This window comes from Myotis nattereri, assembly GCF_964212035.1.
Source record: "Myotis nattereri genome assembly, chromosome: 4".
Taxonomy (NCBI): domain Eukaryota; kingdom Metazoa; phylum Chordata; class Mammalia; order Chiroptera; family Vespertilionidae; genus Myotis; species Myotis nattereri.
The window spans coordinates 54215244-54237193 of NC_138079.1; the positions used below are offsets into that span (position 1 = coordinate 54215244).

Consider the following 21950-nt stretch of genomic DNA (forward strand, 5'->3'; position numbering starts at 1 on the left):
TTAAATATGACAGCTCGTGACCACACACCATGAGTACTGTCAGTTCAATCAACAAGCATTTAATGAGTGTCCCCTATGTATCACCGCATCCCCCCATCAAGTACGCCACTCGATTCTCCTATTGCCATTTCTTCCTTCCGCTCTGGGTTTCCCTCAAACACTGTAGAACTGAGAATCATAAACAAAAGAATTTCCCATGGCAGCTATTATTATTCAAGTTCCAACATAAATGTGAGTTGATTACGTTACATCCCTGCAATGGGTATTACCTCTTACAAAATAATATACAAGATCACTGGCGTGGATGTTAAAGGCCACCTCTACACTGACCCCTGCTTATCTCTTCAGCTCACCCTCTGTGCCTCCTGGTTCACCTTTTATACCCAGTGATACTGACCTACCTGCAAGGAGGTCCCCATTCCAGTACTGCACGGCCTCTATCTCCTTGTTTGTTTCTGCCTAAAATGTCTCTCCCCTTTCTCCTGCAGTTAGTGGTTTCACTAAAGGAGCCAGTGCAAAGTCTCTGTGCCCCACTTTGTCACATGCCTGATGTGAAACAAGCACATCTCTTCTAAAGTTGTTTGAGCAGAACGAAGTGGAAGTCCTTTGGAAATTGGGGATGATGAAAGTTTGGTGTTTGATTATTTGCTTCTTTGCTTCTGGGAGCTGACTTATCAAGAGCAGAAGGTTCACAGGAGTACACAGCATTAGGTCTATGTCAACATTTACTCCAGTCCTCTGGGGCCACTTGTCCACCCCACTATGCACCCATCTAATTATTCCTAATCGTTTTTTGTGTACTCTCTTCATTTTTCAAGGTACTCAATTCTGTTAACAACAAATATGACAAATTTATCTCTGGTTTTCTGATTTAATACCTAATTACTTTTTTCTTAAGGCTTGACCAAAACTTCTAGAACATCGTTAAATAAATGTTGTTATAGAAGGCAAACTTATTTGGTTCCTGATTATATTGGAAAGATTTTTGCTGTTTGCTGTTAGCTGTTGATTTGATATATTTTTAACTGTGTTAAGAAAATATCCCTCAATTCCTACTTTGTTTTCATTAGGACTGAACATTTAATTTTACCAAATGCCTTTTAGACATCAACAAATGTCTAAATCCCCATATTGACTGTTTTTCAGTTTGGGTTTGTTTATTTTTTTGGACTTCTCATGTGCTGTGTCATTACATTTCCCAATAGTAAAACACATTCTTGCATTTCTGTAATAAAATCGATGCAGTCCCTGTATAGTATTTGATTCTGTATCTAAATTCAAAAGCAAAGTGACCCTGGACTGTAGTTTCTCTCCTTAGTTTTTTTTTTAAACAGGTAATGCATACACATGGTCCAAAAATCAAAACTATATAAGATAATGTATCCTGAGAATTTTCACTCCTACCTCTGTTACCAATTATCACATTCTTTCATGCCTCTCATAGGTAATCATTTTTACCAGTCTGTTTGGATCCTCTCAATGTGCCTTTATGCAGATACAAGCAAATGAAAATATACATTCTTTGTTTCCCCTTTATTACACAAGAGATAGCATATTATAAATATTATAATGCAACATCTCTTTTTTCCCCCTGAATAAATATATCTTGGAAGTCCACCATATCAGGACATGGAGAGCTTACTCATTCTTTTTACACAAATGCATACTCTTCCTTTGTATATAACAGTTCATTTCACTCTCTCTCATCAGGGACATTGGTTTGTTTCAATATTTTGAAACAATGCTGGAACATTTAACATGGCACTTAAGGCATTGTGTGTATATGTAGGTATGTCTGAAAGATAAATATCAGAAGTGGGATTGCTGGGTGAAAGGTACATGTGCTTGCTATTTTGAAAGATCTTGTTCCCTGCAGGAGTTTTACCCTATTGCACACCCACCAGCAATAAGTAAAATGTTTTATATCTTCATTGGCTTACCAATGACTATTGTTTGACTTTTAAATTTTGCCATTCTCATAGGAAAAAGAGAGCATCTCTGTGTTTTAATTGGCTTTTCTTATTATGAATGAGATTGAGCATCTTTTCATATTTAAGAGCTATTTGTCTGGTTTGTTTTGTGTTGGTTTTTTTGTTTGTTTTCAGTAAGCAGTCTGTTCGTGTCTTTTATCCATTTCCCTATTGGCCTAGTTTTCTTCTAAATTTCTAGGAGGTTTTTGTTTTTTTGCTTTTTTATGTGAGCTGCAAATAGATTTTCCCAGTTTGTTATTTGTCTTTTGACATGCATATGATCTCTATCTGTAGCTGAATTTATCCATCTTCTCTATTGTGGCTTCTGGAATTTCAAGTCACAAAAAGAGTTTGCCTACACAAAGGCTTGAAAGGATTGCTCATATTTTCTCCTAGCACTTTCAATGTTTTATTGTTTTCATTTAAATACTTGATTCGAATTTTTCTTATTTTTCTTACTAATAGGATGTGTCTTTATTATTTTAATTATTGAAACCTTATAGTATTTTTAATGTCTGATAGGGCTAGTCCCTTCCATTGCTTTCTTTTTTCCCTTTTCTTGGTGATAATTGTTTTTGCACATAATTTTAAAAACAACCTAATTCCAGCAAATAGATCAACAAATACATTCTGCTTTAATTTTATTGAATCATATTAAATTTATAAATTAACTTCAGCATTGACATAGTCATAATGCTGAGTGTTTTATCTAAAAATATAGAATGTTTCCCGTTTGCTCTTATACCCGTCAGGAAGGTATTAGGTTAGGTGGCTCAGGAGGCGGCGTAAGAAATAAAGAGTCGAGTGAATCAGAAAAGAAAAGGAAAGGTTTACTGCATCCCCGGGAGACCCACGGACCCCAAAGACAAGGCACATGGATTCACACCAACAGGGAGGGGGGCACTTTTTTTATACTGCGGTTGGGTGAGGGGCGGGGACATGAGCTGAGGTATTCAGTTGAGGAAGTTTCAGTTGCAGGGGGTCAGCAAGGTATTCAGGAAGGAGTCAGTATCTGTGTGGGGGTCGTGTTGATTCAGGAAGAACTCAGTATCTGTGTCTGGCACGCTGATCTGTTAGAAATGCCAGGGGGAGTCCATTATCTCATCACATGTCTGCATGTGTCCGATCCTGGGCTCTCTCCAACCTAACAGAGGGGTTTCAAATCTTCCTCATATGATTTTGGTATCATTTCTTGTTAAATATATTTCAAGATCTTATTTTAGTTTATTGTAATGGGGTTTCATTATATCTTCTGACTAGTTGTTAATTTTATATTTGAAGGATATATTGATTTTATTCTCAACTTAGTGAATTCTCTTCTTGATATTAGTAATTTTTCAGTTGTTTTTTGTTTTCCCAGACACAATCATATAATTTTTAAAGAAATTTACCTCATCTTTTTCTATTTTCCTACAAATAATGTTTCACCTTTTCATAACTGCTTTTATTAATAACTCCAGTACAATATTTATCATAGAGCAGGGGTGGTGGGCTTACTGCTTTTGTTCCTGATTTTAACGGAAATTACTCGTCTGTTTCCTTTATGAAGGGGAAGTAAGTTTTCTCCATAAACATGCTTAATACACAACTATTCCTATTTTATTAAGGTTGTTTATTTTTTAATTAAGAATTATAAATGTTGTTAATGGCCTTTTCAGCATTTGTGGAGATAATCACAAGAGGTTTCTCCTCAGTTTTACTAGCATAATTATTCACATTAATATATTTCCTATTATTAAACCATCTTTACTTTTTAAAAAAATGAATTGTACTTGATTATATTTTTTTATTCTGCTGCTGGATACTGTTTGCTGATATTTTATTTAAAAATCTCGGGGGATTGTGGGGTAGGGGCCGATGCAGGCCGGGAATTGAAGAACTTCTGGAAAGTGCTCTTGATGATTTCGATAAGGCCAGACCCTCCGCAGGACCCCCTCCTCCCACCATGGCCCCTGATGCTCACCAGGAGACACTGCCAAAGATGCCCTCTTCGCCTCCCCAGAGCAGTTTTTCCAGGAACCATTCGACAGTGAGCTGGCTTCCCAAGCCCCTGCAGAGGTAGAAAAGGCAATGAAGGAGTTGGCTGAGGAAGAGCCCCACCTGGTGGAGCAGTTCCAAAAGCTCTCAGGCTGCTGGAAGAGTGATAGTGATGTAACTTCCCAACAAGAATTCACTTCTTGCTAAAGGAGACACGAAGTGGACTGGCCAAAAACGCCACTGATGCAGAACTCAGGCATGTCAGAAGAGGAGCTGGCCAAGGCCATCGAAGGGCTGGGCATGGAGGAAGGCGGTGGTGAAGGAAACATCCTCCCCATCATGCAGGGTATCCTGCAGAACCTACTGTCCAGGGAGGTGCTGTACCCACCACTGAAGGAGATCACAGAAAAGTATCCAGAATGGTTGCAGTCACCGGGAATCTCGACCTCCAGAACAGTTTGGAAAATATCAGGAACAGCGCAGTGTCATGGGCAAGATGTGTGAGCAGTTTGAAGCAGAGACCCCCAAAGGCAGTGAGGCCTCTCAGAAGGCTCGTTCTGAGACGGTGCTGGACCTGATGCAGCAGCTACAGGATTTGGGCCCTCCTCCAAAAGCGCTGGCTGGGGAGATGCCTCCTGGCCTCAACTTTGACCTGGATGCCCTCAATCTGTCAGGCCCACCAGGTGCCGATGGCAAACAGTGTCTGATCATGTGAAACACACCACGTTTCCTCCCTGATTGCCAGCCATGGGTTAGTCTGGAGAACCACCGGGAGCTGAGGCAGAAGTGCTGTCCTGGGAGTGGCCTGCCCGCTGCCCTGTCATCCCACCCAAGATGGTGCCATACCAACTGAGGCTTTCCCCCCGACTTTCTAGGAATAAGATCTGCTCTGCAGGCCATTTCTGTGAGCCCTTTTGATGTGGTTCCTGCTGCTAGCAAAGGCCCAGCTGCTACCAGGTGAAGGAAGGCATCCCTTGTTCTAGTTGGCCACACTGATGTTCACCGTTGTACCCAGGGTCTTTGTGCCTTGTCTCCACTCCCCTTTCTTGATCCTGGAGAGCAGGGACAGAATCTTGTACTCTTATTTCAGTGGTTCTCTTGGGCGGGGCCTTTGGAAGTGAATGAGGAGAAACTTAGCCTGGGCTGGAACTATAGGTCTGTCACCATGCCTTCTTGCCTTCAGGCAGACCTTTCTGAATTCCCTGAAGGGAAAGGAAGCAGAGCTTTTTGCCTCTATTCACAGTGGGGTTGAAAAAGAAGCCCTGGGATTCTCCTCTCTCAGGTGCTGAGTCCTCAACTCCCTTTTTCTTTCTACCTTGCGAGGTGGTCAGGGTGAACCAGCCCTTGACCTTCCTTTACCTCTCCTTCTATCTCCCCTCTTTCAAAAATACCTGTTTATCTCAACCCTTCCCTGAGCCCAAACTGTGACAAAGAAGGGCTCATCCTGTTTCCCCTCATCTAGTCCATCTACCATTCTCACTGGCCCCCTCCTCTCTCCTTGGCAAACACATGTTTGTAATGTCAGGTCTCAGGAATGAATGATTGTTCTTCCCCAGATACATTCTGGCTTATTTGAAACAACTCCTCTGAGTCCTGTCCCTTGATTCGGGAAGTGGTTTGGGAAGGGGTGGAATGCAGGCTGAGTCCTTTTTCCAGACTAATAAATATTTAAGTTAGGAGAAAAAAAGTAAAAATCTTGATCAATGTTTATAAATGAGATTAGTCTCTGGGGGTTTTGTGCAGTATTTTCAGATTTTTGTAATTAATGTTGTACTGACTTTATAAAAATATTTTTTTCCTTTCCTGCAGTTTGCTTTGCTGTTCATTTCCTGACTTTTTGCCTTAGTGTATTTACATTCTTTCTTTTTTTACCGATATAATCATTTATGACTGCAAATGTTCCCTGAGCATTCATTCATTCCTATATCCCCTCTGGTTTGTTATGTAATGTTCTCATTATTGTTTCCTAGAAAGTTTGCAATTGCATATTGTGCTTTTTATTGAATAGTTTAGAGGAGTTATTATTGTTCCCCCCCCCCCCAGTAAAGAATTTTCTGTTTTGTTATGCTAGTACTCATTTTTAATTTTATTTCGTTGTAATTAAAATTTGTTATATGCTGGCTTTAGTTTTTGGAATATTTTGAGAGTTTTGTGTGTGTGTATAGCTGGAGAGTAAAATTTTGTACATGTTATAAAAAGAATGTATGCTCAGTACTTTTAGGGTACAAAGTTCAGTTGAAATCTATAAAAAATACCTTATTCGTTAGGTCTTTTTATCCTATTTTTTTTGTACCTCCTTTTTCTGTCTCAAATTGAGAAAGGAGAATTAAAGTATCTTATAATTATTGAGTTTCCATTTCATCTATAATTTCAGCTTTATAAATGTGTTTGCTATGTTATTTGGATGATGGATATTTATAACTACTTCATCTTTTCTTATTCCTAATTTTAATATTTTTGTTTTCTCTTTTCTTCATGTTTAGAATATAACAAACTTTTCCTATTACATTTTCAAAAAAAAACAGCCCTTGAATTTACACATTAATCCTATAATTTTTTGTTCCTTAATTTTTTAAATGTTTGTATATTCATTTTATATTGCTGCCATAAGAAATCAACCACACGCCTAGTGGTTTATAATAAAACAAATACATTATCTCCGTTTTTGTAGGTCAAAGGTCTGGGAGGACTAGGGTGGCTTCTCTCCGAGGAGCGCACAGGCTGAAACGGACGTGTCAGCAGGGCTGTGTTCCTTTCGGGAAGGCTCTGGGGATGAGCCCTCTTCTAGGCTCATTCAAAAGTGTTTGTCCCAATTCCATTCCTTGAAGTTGTAGGTCTGAGGGTCCTTGCTGGCTCTCAGTTGGGGACTGATCTTCCTCCAGCTACCTGCCTACCTTCTGGTGTTTTCAATGTCGTCTCTCTCCAACAATAGCAGATCAAATTCAACTCACACTTCAAATCTCTGACTCCAAGTAGAAAACAATATCTGCTTTTAAGGGGCTTAGGTGGTTAGATTGGGCCACTTAGAGAAGACAGTATAGTCTCCCCATTTCAAGGTCTGCAACCTTAACCACAGCTGCAATCCCCTTTGGCCATCTGACATGACATAGTCACAGGGCCCACAGAGAGGGCATGGATGTCTTTGTGAGACATTCTGCCTTCCACAGTTTGTCAGCTTCTTCCTCCTGCTTTCCTTTGGTTAAGTTTATTATCCTCCTTTTAATTTTGTGGACTGAACGATTCGTTTATATAGCTTCATTCTGCCTTGTATAATTATGGAAACCTTAAATACCACAAATTTACCTCTATAGATGTTCTGTGTCCTTTTGATATGTAATGTTCTCATTATTCTTTCCTAAATTACAATTGCAGGGTTGATTTATACTTTGACACTTGTGTTAGTCCTGTGAGAAGTAAATACCATTAAGGAATTACATGTGCAAGAGATTTATTGAGAGGGAAAAAAACTGAAGGGAAATGGGGAGGGAGCAGGAGGAGATGGAGATAGATATCAGACTGCAATACAGGTCCAACTTCTGTGAAAAAGACGGGGAAGGAAGGCCTTAGATCAGTGGTTCTCAACCTTCCTAATGCCCTTTAATACAGTTCCTCATGTTGTGGTGACCCCCAACCATAAAATTATTTTCGTTGCTACCTCATAACTGTAATTTTGCTACTGTAATGAATTGTAATGTAAATATCTGATATGCAGGATTTATTTTCATTGTTACAAATTGAACATAATTAAAGCATAGTGATTAATCACAAAAACAATATGTAATTATATATGTGTTTTCTGATGGTCTTAGGGCACCCCTGTGAAAGGGTTGTTCGACCCCCAAAGGGGTCGCGACCCACAGGTTGAGAACCGCTGCCTTAGACTGAAACCCCCTGTTAACCAAGTTTCATCAGGTTCCTTGAGCCAGTCACTCATCAAAGGAATACTACTCAGGCATTGGCTGGAGCGGCCAGTGGGAAGCGTACATGGTGATGAGTTTTAGGCTCAGCAGTCAAGGTCATTGGCCAATTATGCTCCTTGTAATAGGAGATCCGAGAGGCACATTTTCATGTGAAACACTGGAATTTAACAACATAACTAAGTGGGGGGTTTTATTCAGATGATCAGAATGTTTTTCTTTTACTTATTCAGTTCTAGTTTCAGGGCAGTATAGTTAAAGTTAATGTCTGTGCTTTTCTTCTTTTGGAATAATTTGAAAGTTTCTTTATAGCCACGTGTGCTTGGTTATTGCTAATATTCAGTCAGCACTGGGAAAGAATAAATGTTTGCAAGTCAGATTGGTATGTAAATCTACTAAATAAACTTTTTGTTTTTCATATCTTTCTATATCCTTATTTATATTGTACTTATTTGACCAGTAAAGAGTCAAGAAAAGTCATTTAAGATCACTAGTATATCATTTGTGTTAGTTTATCCTTGTAATTCTTCAACTGCTAGTTTTTAGTTCAAAGTGTAAGGTAAATATAGGTTCAAAACTTTATTTTTCACTGTGGATTCTACTTTTAATCTATAAAAGTGACCATCTTTGTTGATTTAACATATTTTGCCTTGAATCATATTTTATCTAACAATATTGCCTGGCCTGCTTTCTTTTTCTTTGCGTTTGCCAGGCATGTACTTGCATATTATTTTTACTGTTAAAGCAATACTGCCTTTTAGTGTGCCTCCTATCAAAAGCCTGTTTTAAATGTGTCTCCTATAAATAGCCATCCATGTGCTATTGGTTTCCCACCCACCATTTATCTCTTCCAACCCTCCCATAGCTCCCCCCTTTCTCTTCTGAGAGAACTCTGATTTGTTAAGTGGCTACTCTCCTCCAGGTGACCCTCTGTTGCAGGAGCGAAGTCTGTGTGGCCAAAGCCAATCATGGAGCTTCATTCCCCTTAGCAGTGATTCTTTCAGGCATGATTATGTCTAGATTTTCCAATCCAATCTTTTTACCTAAAGGAATGTCCTCAATGTTTCTGACATAGTAGAAGGCACTCCCATCCTAGCTGGATGTGCCCTACAGTCATTTCACTTGGGATTCACTTGTGCTCATGTCAGAATCCCTCCGGGAAATTCCTGAGGCCTCATCTTAGGCCACTCATGTGTGTTTTCCTCAGACCCTGATTGTACATTTAAACAAGTATTCAATAAGTATTTTGTGAATATTTACTGTTGGCCATCCAATGTGCACTGAGGATATAGTGGTGGTAGAGGACATAGTGGTTTGCATTGTAACTGGGAAGACAAAGTAAAGAAATAATCAAATTAACAAATAGCTAGTCAGTGTGCATCAGTGGTTGAGCACCAACACAGGAACCAAGAGGTCACCAGTTCGATTCCCAGTCAGGGCACATGCTCAGGTTGCAAGTTATGATCCCTAGTAGGGAGCATACTGATCAATGATGTCTCTCTATATATACCCTTCTCCCTTCCTCTCTCTCTCTAAAAGTCAATAAAAACATTATTTTAAAAAAGCAACAAATAGCTAAACAAACTAATGTCAATAGTATGCTTCTGTGTATCCTTAGGCAGCCTATTATCAAAAAAATATTAAAAGACAGCAGAATGAATACTCCACTTTTCTTTCCCTGGAGATGGTTCTATAATTATTGAATCATTTCCTTTGAAAAAAATCATTTTCAAATGAAAATGTGTTTTAGACTCAAGTCTGCTTCCTGGCTCCTTTAGGAATGAAGTATGATTAATGTAAGGGCTAGTGGTTTTGCTCACACACACAAAAAGTTCCTTTTTGTACTTTCATTAGGTAATGCAGCTCTTAGGAAAGATAGAGGCTTCCAATTCTGAACAAACCTCAAATTTAAAGATGGTCCAAGGGGATTATCGCCTTGAAATGAACCTTTTGGAGTTCAAGTAAGTAAATGGAAGATATTTAATTCTGTTAAATGCATTCCAAAGTGTTTTGCCTAATGAAAGCATTGGCATTAAATAAAAACCTATCCCAAAACATAAACCTGTTCTAGAAATAAAGCAACGAAACTGATACAGAGAATATCTCACTAAAGTAGCTTATGCAATATTCATAATAAAAGAAAAAAATATTAATTTCATCATTCTCTTTGTTTGCATCATATCTCAACTGAATTAATATACTCACTCAGATCTTTCCCATAGAGGAATTTTAACTTATCATCAATTGTGTATTAAAATGCCTCAACATAAAGTACTATTGAATAGACATCAATTGCACACGATTATCAATTAATTTTTAAAACAACTTTGATTACAAAAGCTTTTTAAAAATACTTTTCTAAGATTTTTTTCTAAGACCTTCGACTTGCTCCTTTACATTATCCCTTTTGAAGGCTGGTCTCTACCCCATCTTAAATTGAGTTTTTGCCGTATATAATGGAGAAAGCAGTAAAGGAGACAAGAACCCACAAATATTCACATTTCTGGCCTCCTTATCCTCAAATCTTTGCTTGTTTAAATGGCCACATTTCCTGGGACTCTGGTGCAGACAAAGGAGCATTCTAGTCACTCGGCTGATGCTGCCTCGCAGCCCCTCCCTACCCTTGTTTTTTTTCCTGTCTCTCTCACATCACTTGGATTTAATGCCTTGACCAAATCTGGTATTCTAATAATACTCAGCTTTCTCCATTTTCCCGCCCCATCTCTACCATATTTCAAGAAATCTACATGCCACTGACTATAGATGTACCATATAGTTTTGCACCTCTGTGACATGAAGCTAACAATTAAACCATAGTACACCTAACTTTAAGACACCTCCCAATTTTAGAGATGTTAAATTGGGAAATGTGTCCTAGGAACAGTACTCATAACTAAAGCTCAGAGAAGAAAATGTCTTGAATAAAGAGAAAACACCCACTTTATTCAGACTCAAAAAAAGCATATTATGTTCTTAAGACCTAGCACAATGATAATGCTCAATAAATATCTGTGTGGTGCTTCATCTAATTCATTTAGCTGTGAATTAAGATAGAGAAAAATGACCAAAGAAAAGTAAACCATTTCTAGAAGTACAGTTTATGAACTGACTTTACTGGGGGAGAATGGGACTTACAATCTGAAATGGAAGACTGGCTTAAAGAGATGAAGTGTATTAACAACTAGGAAAGGGGGGGAAAGGCAATGTTTAGGATCTAGGGCTAACTGCTGTGCTGGTGATGCTGTGTCCTTTTTCTGTCTTTAGTCTTGTGGGAAACTGACTTATAGACAAATAATCTAAGTAGTTAAATCTGAATGTAGGCAGTTTTTGTAATAGCATAAACTTGAATCTCTCACTTGAAATAATGAAGTTTTAAAATTTCATTAGTATTACTGTAGGTTATAGTAAGTTTATAAACCAGATTTTTTTCCCCAGCAAATATCTATGAGTTCTAATGAGTCAATTACACAATTGACTCTTTTTTATTTAAACTTTTTTCCCATCATTTTTAAATTAAAAAGTAACCCCATTCAACCCAGTAATCCCACTTCTGGGAATATATCCCAAGAAACCAGAAACACCAATCAGAAAGGACATATGCACCCATATGTTCATAGTAGCACAATTTACATTAGCTAAGATTTTCAAACAGCCTAAGTGCCCATCAGCAGATGAGTGGATTAAAAAACTGTGGTACATCTACACGATGGAATACTACGCTGCTGTAAGAAAGAAGGAACTCTTACCATCTGCAACAGCATGGATGAAACTGGAGAACACTATGCTAAATGAAATAAGCCAGTCGGAGAAAGATAAATATCACTTGATCTCACTCATATGTGGGATATAATGAACAACATAAACTGATGAGCAAAAGTAGATCCAGAGACAAAGAAACACTGAACAGATCATCCAACCTCAGAGAGAAGGCAGGGAGTAGGAGGGGGTGGTAAGAGATCAACCAAATGACTTGTATGTATACATATTAGCATAAGAAATGGACACGAACACTGGTGGGGGCTTGTCCGGGGGGTGGGAGTGGGGGGGGGGGGAGTGTCAATCAGGGAAAAAAGAGACATATGTAATACTTTAAACCAGGGGTCCTCAAACTACGGCCTCCGGGCCACATGCAAATACAAATATTGTATTTGTTCCCGTTTTGTTTTTTTACTTCAAAATAAGATATGTGCAGTATGCATAGGAATTTGTTCATAGTTTTTTTTTTTTAAAACTATAGTCTGGCCCTCCAACGGTCTGAGAGACAGTGAACTAGCCCCCTGTTTAAAAAGTTTGAGGACCCCTGCTTTAAACAATAAAAAAGTAATATGCATTCATTGTAACAAACACAATGAAACAAAAATGAAATAAAAATTCACCATTTCAGCTTCTTAATGTAATCAATGCTAACATACCTTCTTCCTTTTTAATATAAATACAAGATGTCCCAAGAAATGTATACACACTTTGAATAATTATTCATTCCAATGGGTTAAATCTGAAAAGAAAGAAGCATCAATTGAGCTATCATCTGTTAAGTGTATATACACTTTTTGGGACACCCTGTATATAACAGAAAGAGGATATTTTGTGTGTATTTATATTTATGTATAACATGTATATTATATGTATATAAATTACTCATATATAGAGAGAAAGCATGGAGTTTTTTTGTTTGTTTTTAAATATATTTTTATTGATTTGCAAAGGAAGGGAGAGGGAGAGATAGCAACATCAATGATGAGAGAGAATCATTGATCAGCTGCCTCCTGCAGGCCCCCTACTGGGGATTGAGCCTGATACCTGGGCATGTGCCCTGACCTGGAATCAGTTCATAGGTCGACGCTCAACCACTAAGCCACACTAGCCAGGCAAAAGTATGTTTTTTTAAAAAAATTAATTCTATACACATTACTCAATAATTTACTCTCTTCCAGTACAGCTTGGATATCTCTCTAGATCAATGAATACTATTTTTCAAAACTGCATAATATTTTAACTTACAGATATGCCATAATTAATTCAATCATTTATTTTATTGATAGATTTTTTCAATTTATGGTTACCATAAACAAACAGAAAATTATCATGTATATATATCCTAAGATAACCTTAGATATAGGTGCTTTTGTTTCTACAGGCAAGATTCCCAGATCAAAGATAGTATTTATCACTTTTTATAAAAATGTACCAATTTATACTCCCACCAGCAGAGTATGAGCAGATCATTCTCAACATTCTTACCAACACTGGAATTTCTCTCTTTTTAATATTTGCCAATTAAAGAATAGAAAATAGCATCTTCTGTTTCATTTGCATTCTCTTCACCATTTGAATTTTCTTTATGAATTACCCATTCTTATCATTTGTCAAATTTTGTATTGTGATTATCATTTTTAAATCAATTTATAGGGTTCATTTACATCAGGGATATTCACCTTTAACCAAGGTATATATTGCAAATGCATTTTCCTCAATGAGAATGTAAGACAGAGATAGGCCTCTTTTTTATTTTTTTTCAATCAGAGCACTTGTCAAATCAAAGTAGATGGTGCATAAAATTTGTTTTTCTTTTTTTAATGTGTTTCTGATCAAAGAGATTAAAAGCATTTTAATAACATTGAAGGGTAAATTTAATTTTCCCATTTAGAAAATTTAATAACAAATTCAAGTTTAATGGTCAACTAAATATATTTTATATTGAATTTAGGTCACAGTATTGTCTAAGGGTTTGCTAGTGAATTCCTGGGACTTTGGCACTGATCACTAGACCTAACAAAGGTGACACACAGGCTCTGTAATTCGAACCCTGCATTGAGCCTCTTTTCTTCCAGAAGGGTCTTAGATGGTCAGCTAAGTAATGACCTAAGCCAACAGCTTAGTGCTTATAGAGCAAGTTGGGCCCTCATGAAACACAGCTGTCTCTTAGTGCAGGTTTGGCAGAGGCGGCACCTACCAGTCACTCGTTTACATGGCTCCTACTGCTGATGCTGTCTAGGTGATAGTGATTTATAAGAAAATAAATAGTATTTGACTGTCGAATCTCAGAGGGAAGGCAGGGGTGGGTGGGTGGGAAGAGATCAACCAAAGAACTTGTATGCATACTAATATATGCATAACCCATGGACACAGATAACAGTGTGGTGAAGGCCTGGGGCAGGGATGCAGGCGAGGGCTAGAAAGGGTCATTGGGGAAAAAGGCGGACATCTGTAATACTTTCAACAATAAAGATAATTTAAAAAAAAAGAAACAGTATTTGGTCAATGAAACAAATGCATAGACTTGAATTTTATTGTACAACTTTGAAAATGCTAACAAACTACAAGGCAAGGACTTGTCTCATTCATCTTTGTATCCTCAGCACAAATAGAAGCCAATGAATGAATGAATAAATGAATGAATGAATGAATGAATCGTTTTGAGCACCTATAATATGTGTTTTGGAATATCCAAAGACATAATCATAGCCACATACAATTGGGGAGAAAATGCATAGTAACAAGCTAAATACAGGTAAAACAAAAGTTAAGATAATGTTAAATGAAATATATCAGCAGACAGAAATGTTCACCCAACTCTGTAGAGTGGGTCCCACCCCATTTCAAAGATGAGGAAACTTATAATTAAAGAGATTAAGAAATTTACCCAGTCATGCAGCTAGAACAGCGTCTGATGACAAATTTCAGGTTAATTTTGTTAAACTTTGATGCTTCCATCTCATGATTCCCCTTATTAGTAAACTAATCCTGTATGAAAATTTAGGGAAATAAAAGATCACATCTGCTTGGAACCAGAAAGGTATGATGTTGTGAACATACTGGGACTTAAGCTCAAGTACAATTTGGAATAATTACCAGGAAACAAGTCTGCTATCAGAGCAGAGTTGGACTTACTTTTTAATTAATGTACTAATAAGAAATCACAGAATATTAATAAGAAATTACTTTAAGGTGCATAAGTATACACTTAGCAGAAAAATTGTTTCTGGAAATTAATTCCTTGCTTCTGACATGTCCTCATTTGTGTATGCCAACCATACCGGGGTGATCACTAGGATGTTTGCTCCAAGCCTCACACTCTGCCCTCATCATTCATTCACTCTCCACACAGCTCTGCCCTGGGCTCTGCAGTGCCTATGGATCCCATTACATTTTCTTTTACTCTTTTGTAACTTCCCCCTTATAATTACCTTTGGTGTGTATTTTAACCTGTATAAAAATTAAGGGGAAAAAAAAACACACACCTAGCCAACATTATCCTAGTGAGGTTTCTGACCATAATTTAAAAATTGGACTTTTGTGTTTTGAGAACAAATAAAGAAAAAGCTGTCTGTCTATCTGTCTAAATATCTATCTATACATACATACATCTATCCACCTATCTATGTATATATGTCTACATCTAGTAGAAATATCCCCGTAACCACTGGAATAGAGGCCTTGGGAACTAAAATGTGAAAACCAAGATAATTCATCTTGTTGACTTTAACTGTAAGTTCTACAATTACAGAATAGTCATTTCCACATGGTAAATCATGTCCGTTATGTTAGGGAAAAGTCTAAGGAAAGAACAAGAGTTACATAAACTTTTATCCTTTTTGTCTTTCAAGGAGAATGCTATTTATATAATGCCTTCATAAACTACCAACAGAGTCTGACTTCTGATTGTTACCAGGAAAATGAGTCTCCAATCACAGGCAAAACCTTGTAATGAAAGAATCATAAGTAATGATTCATTCTTTATGGCTTTATTTAAATTTCAGAATTTCAATTACTGGCATGCCCTTCCAGAGATATTACTTGGGCACATTGGTTTTCAGAGGGATTTTAATATTGTATCTGTGATGAGAGTAAATGCTTTCATTTTATTTTCACACTAAAGGTGAGCAGTGATGGCTGAATTCTCAATTGTAAAGCTACCTCTGGGTTATCTGAGGATTTAACAACCCCTCCTTAACCATCACTATTAATATTTCCAACAGAAACAGGGAGGGAAAGATGAAAATCAAAGATTAGATCTTTAAATAGCTTGGCAAGTCTATGATTTATTTGTGAACAGCCCTAATAAAAGGTATTGAATGAGGAAAAATTACTCATTTGTTCATTTATTTAGCAACTCTTTATGAGAACTTTCTATATTCTAGCCATTGTTCACAGCCATGAACAAAGTAAAATCCTTGCCCTCATGGAACTTAGCTAGGTTCTAAGGCAGCCGTGGGCAAACTACGGCCCGCGGGCCGAAATGAATAAAACTATTGAAATAAAAGACCGAGCCCTTTTATGTAATGATGTTTACTTTGAATTTATATTAGTTCACACAAACACTCCATCCATGCTTTTGTTCCGGCCCTCCAGTCCAGTTTAAGAACCCATTGTGGCCCTTGAGTCAAAAAGTTTGCCCACCCCTGTTCTAAGGTCTTTTTCAGGAGAGCTAGAGAGGCATATACATGCAGTATATGTCCAGCATGTTTTAAGCAATTTTCATTGATAAATATCACACACTAAATTATCTGTGTAAATTTTTTCTTAAAGCAACTATTATTTCAAGCCACAGTAATATGAATATTTCCAATATCAACATGCATTATTCCTACCCATCTGATATTTTGCCTAGTCTAAAAGGGAATTTGAAACTGACATCTCACCAAGAGCAAGTCACATGCAGAAAACACATACAGGACCCACTCGCCAGTCCCCATCCCTCATCCCACCTCTTCTCAGTCCTGTATTTCCTAGTCATTCCAGTTGTGGCTCCCCTTTCTGTTCACACCCTCAGCCACTCTACAGTAGCTTTTCAAATTGATGATATATGATTCCAACCCTTTTGCCACTTCCATTTTTTTTTTTAAATCCTCCATTCTCTGTTATTTAATATCCCTCTGGCACATCACCCGGATGCCAGCAGTCCCTTCTTGCACCTTTGCCTATTTCTTCTGTGTGTGCCCCCCATGAGTAACTCAGCACCTCTTCAAGCCCTGCCCCGAAAGAATCCACTCACAGGGACCCATGGGTGGCAATGGGCACTTTACTGATGATTTCACCCGAGACAGAAAAGACAACCAAGGAACACTCTGCTTCCCCAAAGTCCTTTGGGGCTCTGCTCCTTCTCCCTTCCCCCTTCCCCCTTCCTACCTCCGCCTTTTCTCTGCTCATTTAAACAATGAAGGTCCTGTCTGGCCCAGCTCCTCTCCCAGCCTCCTGGCGGCCTGGGTAGAGCAGTGGTTCCCTAGCCAATGTGCCCACAGCTAAGACTGTTTCCCACACTTTCTAATAAATTTTAAATAAAAAATTACATTAATGACATGTGAAGAGAATAAGACATTTCTGTTTCAGCATATGTAAAGTTAGATGGACGACAAGCATGCTCCTTTGTTCGTTTCTTGTTTATAACTAAGCCATGCCGATCTGTGTCATCCGTGGCTGCTTTCTGGCTGCAATGGCAGCAGCAAGAGCTCAGTGGTTGCAAAAGAGACCGACTCCAAAGCCTAAGCTATTTACTGTGACCCTTTACAGAAGCTGGCAAGCCCTACTCCCAGCCCAGGTGCCTCAGCCAAGTATTGCTTCCAGACACACGCATGGCCCAGGGCTCCGGGAGGAACCTGCCTGGTGGCACGGGTTTCTGTGTCCTGTGTTTTAGGGCACATGGAGGGTACTGGCAGCAGCCGGGCGGAACACGCGCTCAGCCAGGATCCACAGTGTGCTCCCTCGGCCGCACATCACCCCTAAGTACTTGCTACCCACATTGGCCCTCATCATCTGAAAACACACACACACAAAAGAAAACAACCTACAGATTTTCTTCAACACTAAAGTGTACTTACTAAAATATAACACAATTCTTCCCTTAGACTGAACTCACTTGCAAATAATCTGTACGAGGAAGTTGAGAAAAATCAAAAAAGGACAGAAAGCCAGCTCATCAAATACGACAAGGACCAGCTGGGCCACATGAACTCCTGTCTGAAGCTCCTGCAGGAGAAACAGGTGAGGAGCCCTTCTGCCCGGGGGCTGCTGGCCGCTGCCTGGTCAGCACCGCCAGGGTGCCCCCGGGCCCAGGCGCTTCTCCTGAGTGTCAGTACTGCTCTGTGGGGCCCCAGGCTAGGAATCCAGACGCCTGTCTTCCCCTCCTGTTTGCTGCTCAGAAAGTGCTCTACCGCTAGTCAAGGGACCAAAAGACGGTTTAAAAACCCAGATTCCGGGTCCCAAGGCAGAGCCCAGGCGTCAGACAGGCCTTGCAAGGCCTCCCCGCCAGCGCCCTGGCGATGCTTAAGCACAGCGAAGCCTGAGACCTTGTACCTGAGACCAGCCGTTTCACCTCTCCCGAGAGCCTGAGCCGATGGAAGGTTTTCCGAACTCCTTTTCCAGCTCAGACCTTGCGCAGACCACCCGTCCCCCCACCCCCGGGCTGTGGGGGGAGGAGGCTGCAGTCTGGGGGACACCACCGCAGGGCTCCCTTCTCCCGCTCCGGCCAGCGGGGTGTCCACGCTGCTGCGCCCACAGGAGAGCAGCGCCGGCCACCAGGGTCCTCAGCGGCTGCCAGTCTGGCAAGCCTTTCAAATCAGGTGTTTCTGGAACTTGGGTAGAAGGGCTTTAGCCATGCGCGGCCACTCCTGCAGCCCGGTGGGCCCGCAGTTGTCCTACCTGAGTCAGGCAGATGCCTCCACCAGTCCTACGGCACTGGGTGGCCACAGGATCAGCTGCAGGCAGAAGCTCTGGACTCCACTTCCTGAGGCAGGAGAACCAAAGGGGCCAAGCCAGTCAGTCCAGCCCGTTCCTGCTCCCACATTCCCTCGGGGCAGAGGGAGGAGCAGAGAAGCTAATTAGCATCACCTGGAGCTCTCTTCCCCTGGATCCTTTGGGGGCTCCATCAGAGACCAAGTTAACCAGAATGTGGGGGTAGGTGTGGTCCAGGTGATTCTAATGGACAGCGGGTGGAGAATCACTGATCTAGCTGAAGGCTGTCTGCGGGAGAAGTGATGCTCAGGCATAAGGCCTCTAACATTTAGGAGCAGGTCCCAGGAGCGTGTCAAGCAGAATCTAAAATGCCTTCCTTTAACACTAGACTGAAATTCCAAATCCTCCAGGCGTCTCAGCAAGGCCACAGCTCTTTCTCTCCTTTTCCTCCATAATGGAGGGAATTGCAGAAACTACAAAGGATCCAGGCCAGACAAAGGGATGAACTCTCATACTTGGGAACATAGTTTTAGATACACGGGAACTTTGTTCGAATGTTCATGTTTAACATGGAAAAGTGATATTGTTAAAAACATTCTCTAAGCTGAACTACAAAGCCGCAAAGATTTTCTTGTTTGCAGTTTTATCATGTGTTATCTTTTCTAGGAAAACTCTGAAAATAAAATGGGAGAAAAATTACTGCAGCTTTCAAGCAAATTAGAGAATTTCATTAACGCACACACACAGGATGCAGCACTAAGCAAAGTTAAGCACATAGAAAATAAACTGTGTAAAAAGATGAGCCAACTGGAAAAGCACATCTGGGATGAATTAGAGAAAATGCAGAGTGAATGTCAATCAGGTGAGTGGTACCTTTGATTAAGAACAACAACCCTTTCCTAGCCAACCCCTAAGTTTTCTATGTTGCGCTAATGGCTGGCAACTGATCGCGTCATTAGTGACATCCTTTTGTATTTAACCCAACTTTCTAAATATGCCATAGAATGTCAACATCTCATGGGAAGGTATATAAATTGAGGGGGTTTTTTGTTTGTTTTGTTTTGTTTCTCTCTCTGAGATCAGAGACTCATAGAATTGTTGGACCTGGAAGGTCCTTGGGGGATCATCAAGACATGGCTTGTGGGTGTATCATAAAACAAGGAGCCTAAATCCAATGCCCCACCTTGAACTTGCAGGTAATAAGCCTGGACAGATGTCAGGCCGGAGCCCTGACATTTAGACATAAGAAAAAAAGATACATTAACAGTGTCCGGAATAATGGCTGTCTTTCTTCTTAAGGAGGCAGCAGTGTCAAGCTGAGCTAACTTCAAAGAGCATTAATTTGAAAGGCTCATCTAATTTGTCAAAGCCCAGGACGTGGATAGGTGCTGTGGAGCAGCCATCTGCCTCCAGCCACAATTCTGAGGGAATTACCAGGATCCAGAAGTTTCATTAGAGAAAGCCCCACTCATTTTCTGTCCTCTAGATCTCAGAAAAGTGTATGTCAAGTCTACCTAATTTTGATCCTGTCTAGAGGTGCCTTGAAGGTATCATAGAAAACCATCATGGTCTCATTCAGCCAGATGTGGCTGGCATATAAGTGAAATTCTTTGCCTGGAAATCTGACCCTCACCACCTCTACCCCCAACTCCCACTGCCAAATCAGAATAATGAAATATCTGGCCAGAAATCATGTCCCAAACATACCTGACCCTTCTTTAGGGCCGTGCTTCCTACTTCACTACCAGAGGTTTAATTTTATTCATTCCAGTAGTACAACCACAGCATGAGCTCAAGAGGAGTTTGCAATCTCTGCATGTTATTAAGTGGGAGTTTAGAAAACAGGGACTCTGAATTAATGGTTTGCTCCTTTATGCCTTTAATAAAAATGTGTTGAGAAATGATTATGTGAAAGGCTCCGGTGAATAAGAAATGGGCTATACCCAAGAAGCTTGATATCTGGTAGGTAATGACCATGAAAAATTAGACTTTAATGAGAGCTACAAAGTCCTGGGGGAGGGGAGTGTGCAGCAGCCGGTGGCCACTCTTTAGGTCCCTCAAACAAGTTGATGTTAGAGAAAGTTTAAAATCTCATCTGAGATTTCAAAAGTCTTTACCTTCAATTTGGTAACAAGAATAAAAAAAAGAGAGAGAGAGAGATCATCCAAATCTCTTGTCAAAGTATACAGAAAAAAAGCTATTTTAAATTTCTCTCTTGAAATATAGAATCATTTCATTCTGCAATATATTTGGGGGGAAGAAAAGAAAGGAATTGAATTAAAATTCCACAATGAAGCAGATACAAGTTGAAACACTATTGCTAATGCATCTTCATGACATACAAGAAACGGTTACACATTTTTAGACTGGTCTTAATAAAATGTAATGTGCTTTGAATTAAAAGATGATCATTTATGGACTGCTGATTAACAACTTCTGTGAAAAACAAACGTTCCAATGCATTGTTCAAGTATACTCATACCTTCTTTCAGGTTTTAAATCAATTCATGACTCTCTCACCTCCCTCCAACAAATACAGAAAACAAAGATGGATTTAGAGATACATAAAGTACAGAAAGACCTAAAGAAATTACACCGTAAGATAGTTGATCTCCAGGAAGTGTGAAACTTTCCAGTCTTCTTTTTCACCAGCCAATGGAGTGGGTTGTTGGTAAAAGCTGAGAAGAAGAAAGTTAATATCTGAGATGTTTATTGCTTCCTCTGCCTCTGTATTTCTTACCACCTTTTTAAAGGAGATGACTGTATTAAAAAATCCAATAAAGCAAAGAAGTTTTCTGAGGTTTTCATTAATTTATTAATTAAAAACTTAATGAATTTTTTACATACATGCACTTTTATTTACCTACAAATAAAAAAGAGCAATCTACATAATGTAACCGGGTGAAGTAGGGCAGGTGTAATACATTAAAGAATGACAAGAACTGTGGCAAATTGGAGACCACTCGCCCTGTCTAAAAAGAATAGCCACTATGCAGTTCCTTGTCATTATTAGCATATATATAATCCATTACTGCCCCAGATTTCATTTTTCAAGAGAAACCAGCAATCTGGGTTTTATCGACGTGGGCGCCCTGTCTAGAGCAGTGGTTCTCAGCCTTGGCTGCACATTAGAATCACCTGGCAATCTTTTTAAAATCCTGATTTCTGGGCCTCATCCTCTGGAAATTGTTTGTTTGTTATGGGGTGAGGCCACAACATTAGCAACAAAGAAACAGAATTTCCGGAGGATGAGACCCAGAAATCAGGATTTTAAAAAGATTGCCAGGTGATTCTAATGTGCAGCCAAGGCTGAGAACCACTGGTCTAGAGGCAACAGGCCTCTCTGAGCGTGGGAATCCTAGTCAGGATGTTCCAGGCTAATTTGCTATACACAGGTGCAAAAGCAAGGACCCGG

The 21950-nt window shown here is 39.5% G+C and overlaps 1 protein-coding gene and 1 pseudogene across 2 annotated transcripts in view; both read left to right on the forward strand.

The window, feature by feature from the left end:
• Positions 1-21337, forward strand: part of FAM81B (family with sequence similarity 81 member B) — a gene marked incomplete at its 5' end in the record, with an annotated part of 84715 nt that extends 63378 nt beyond the window's left edge. Inside the window, 4 exon segments of the mRNA XM_081090255.1 lie at positions 9719-9825; positions 17710-17845; positions 19202-19397; positions 21028-21337. Of these exon segments, the coding sequence (XP_080946381.1) occupies positions 9719-9825; positions 17710-17845; positions 19202-19397; positions 21028-21161 (573 nt within the window). The 3' untranslated portion in view covers positions 21162-21337.
• LOC308518065 (peroxisomal biogenesis factor 19-like) lies at positions 30-4662 on the forward strand (annotated as a pseudogene). The gene is made up of 2 exons: positions 30-100; positions 3822-4662. The product of its transcript is annotated as a peroxisomal biogenesis factor 19-like (transcript).
• Positions 21338-21950: the final 613 nt, after the last annotated feature.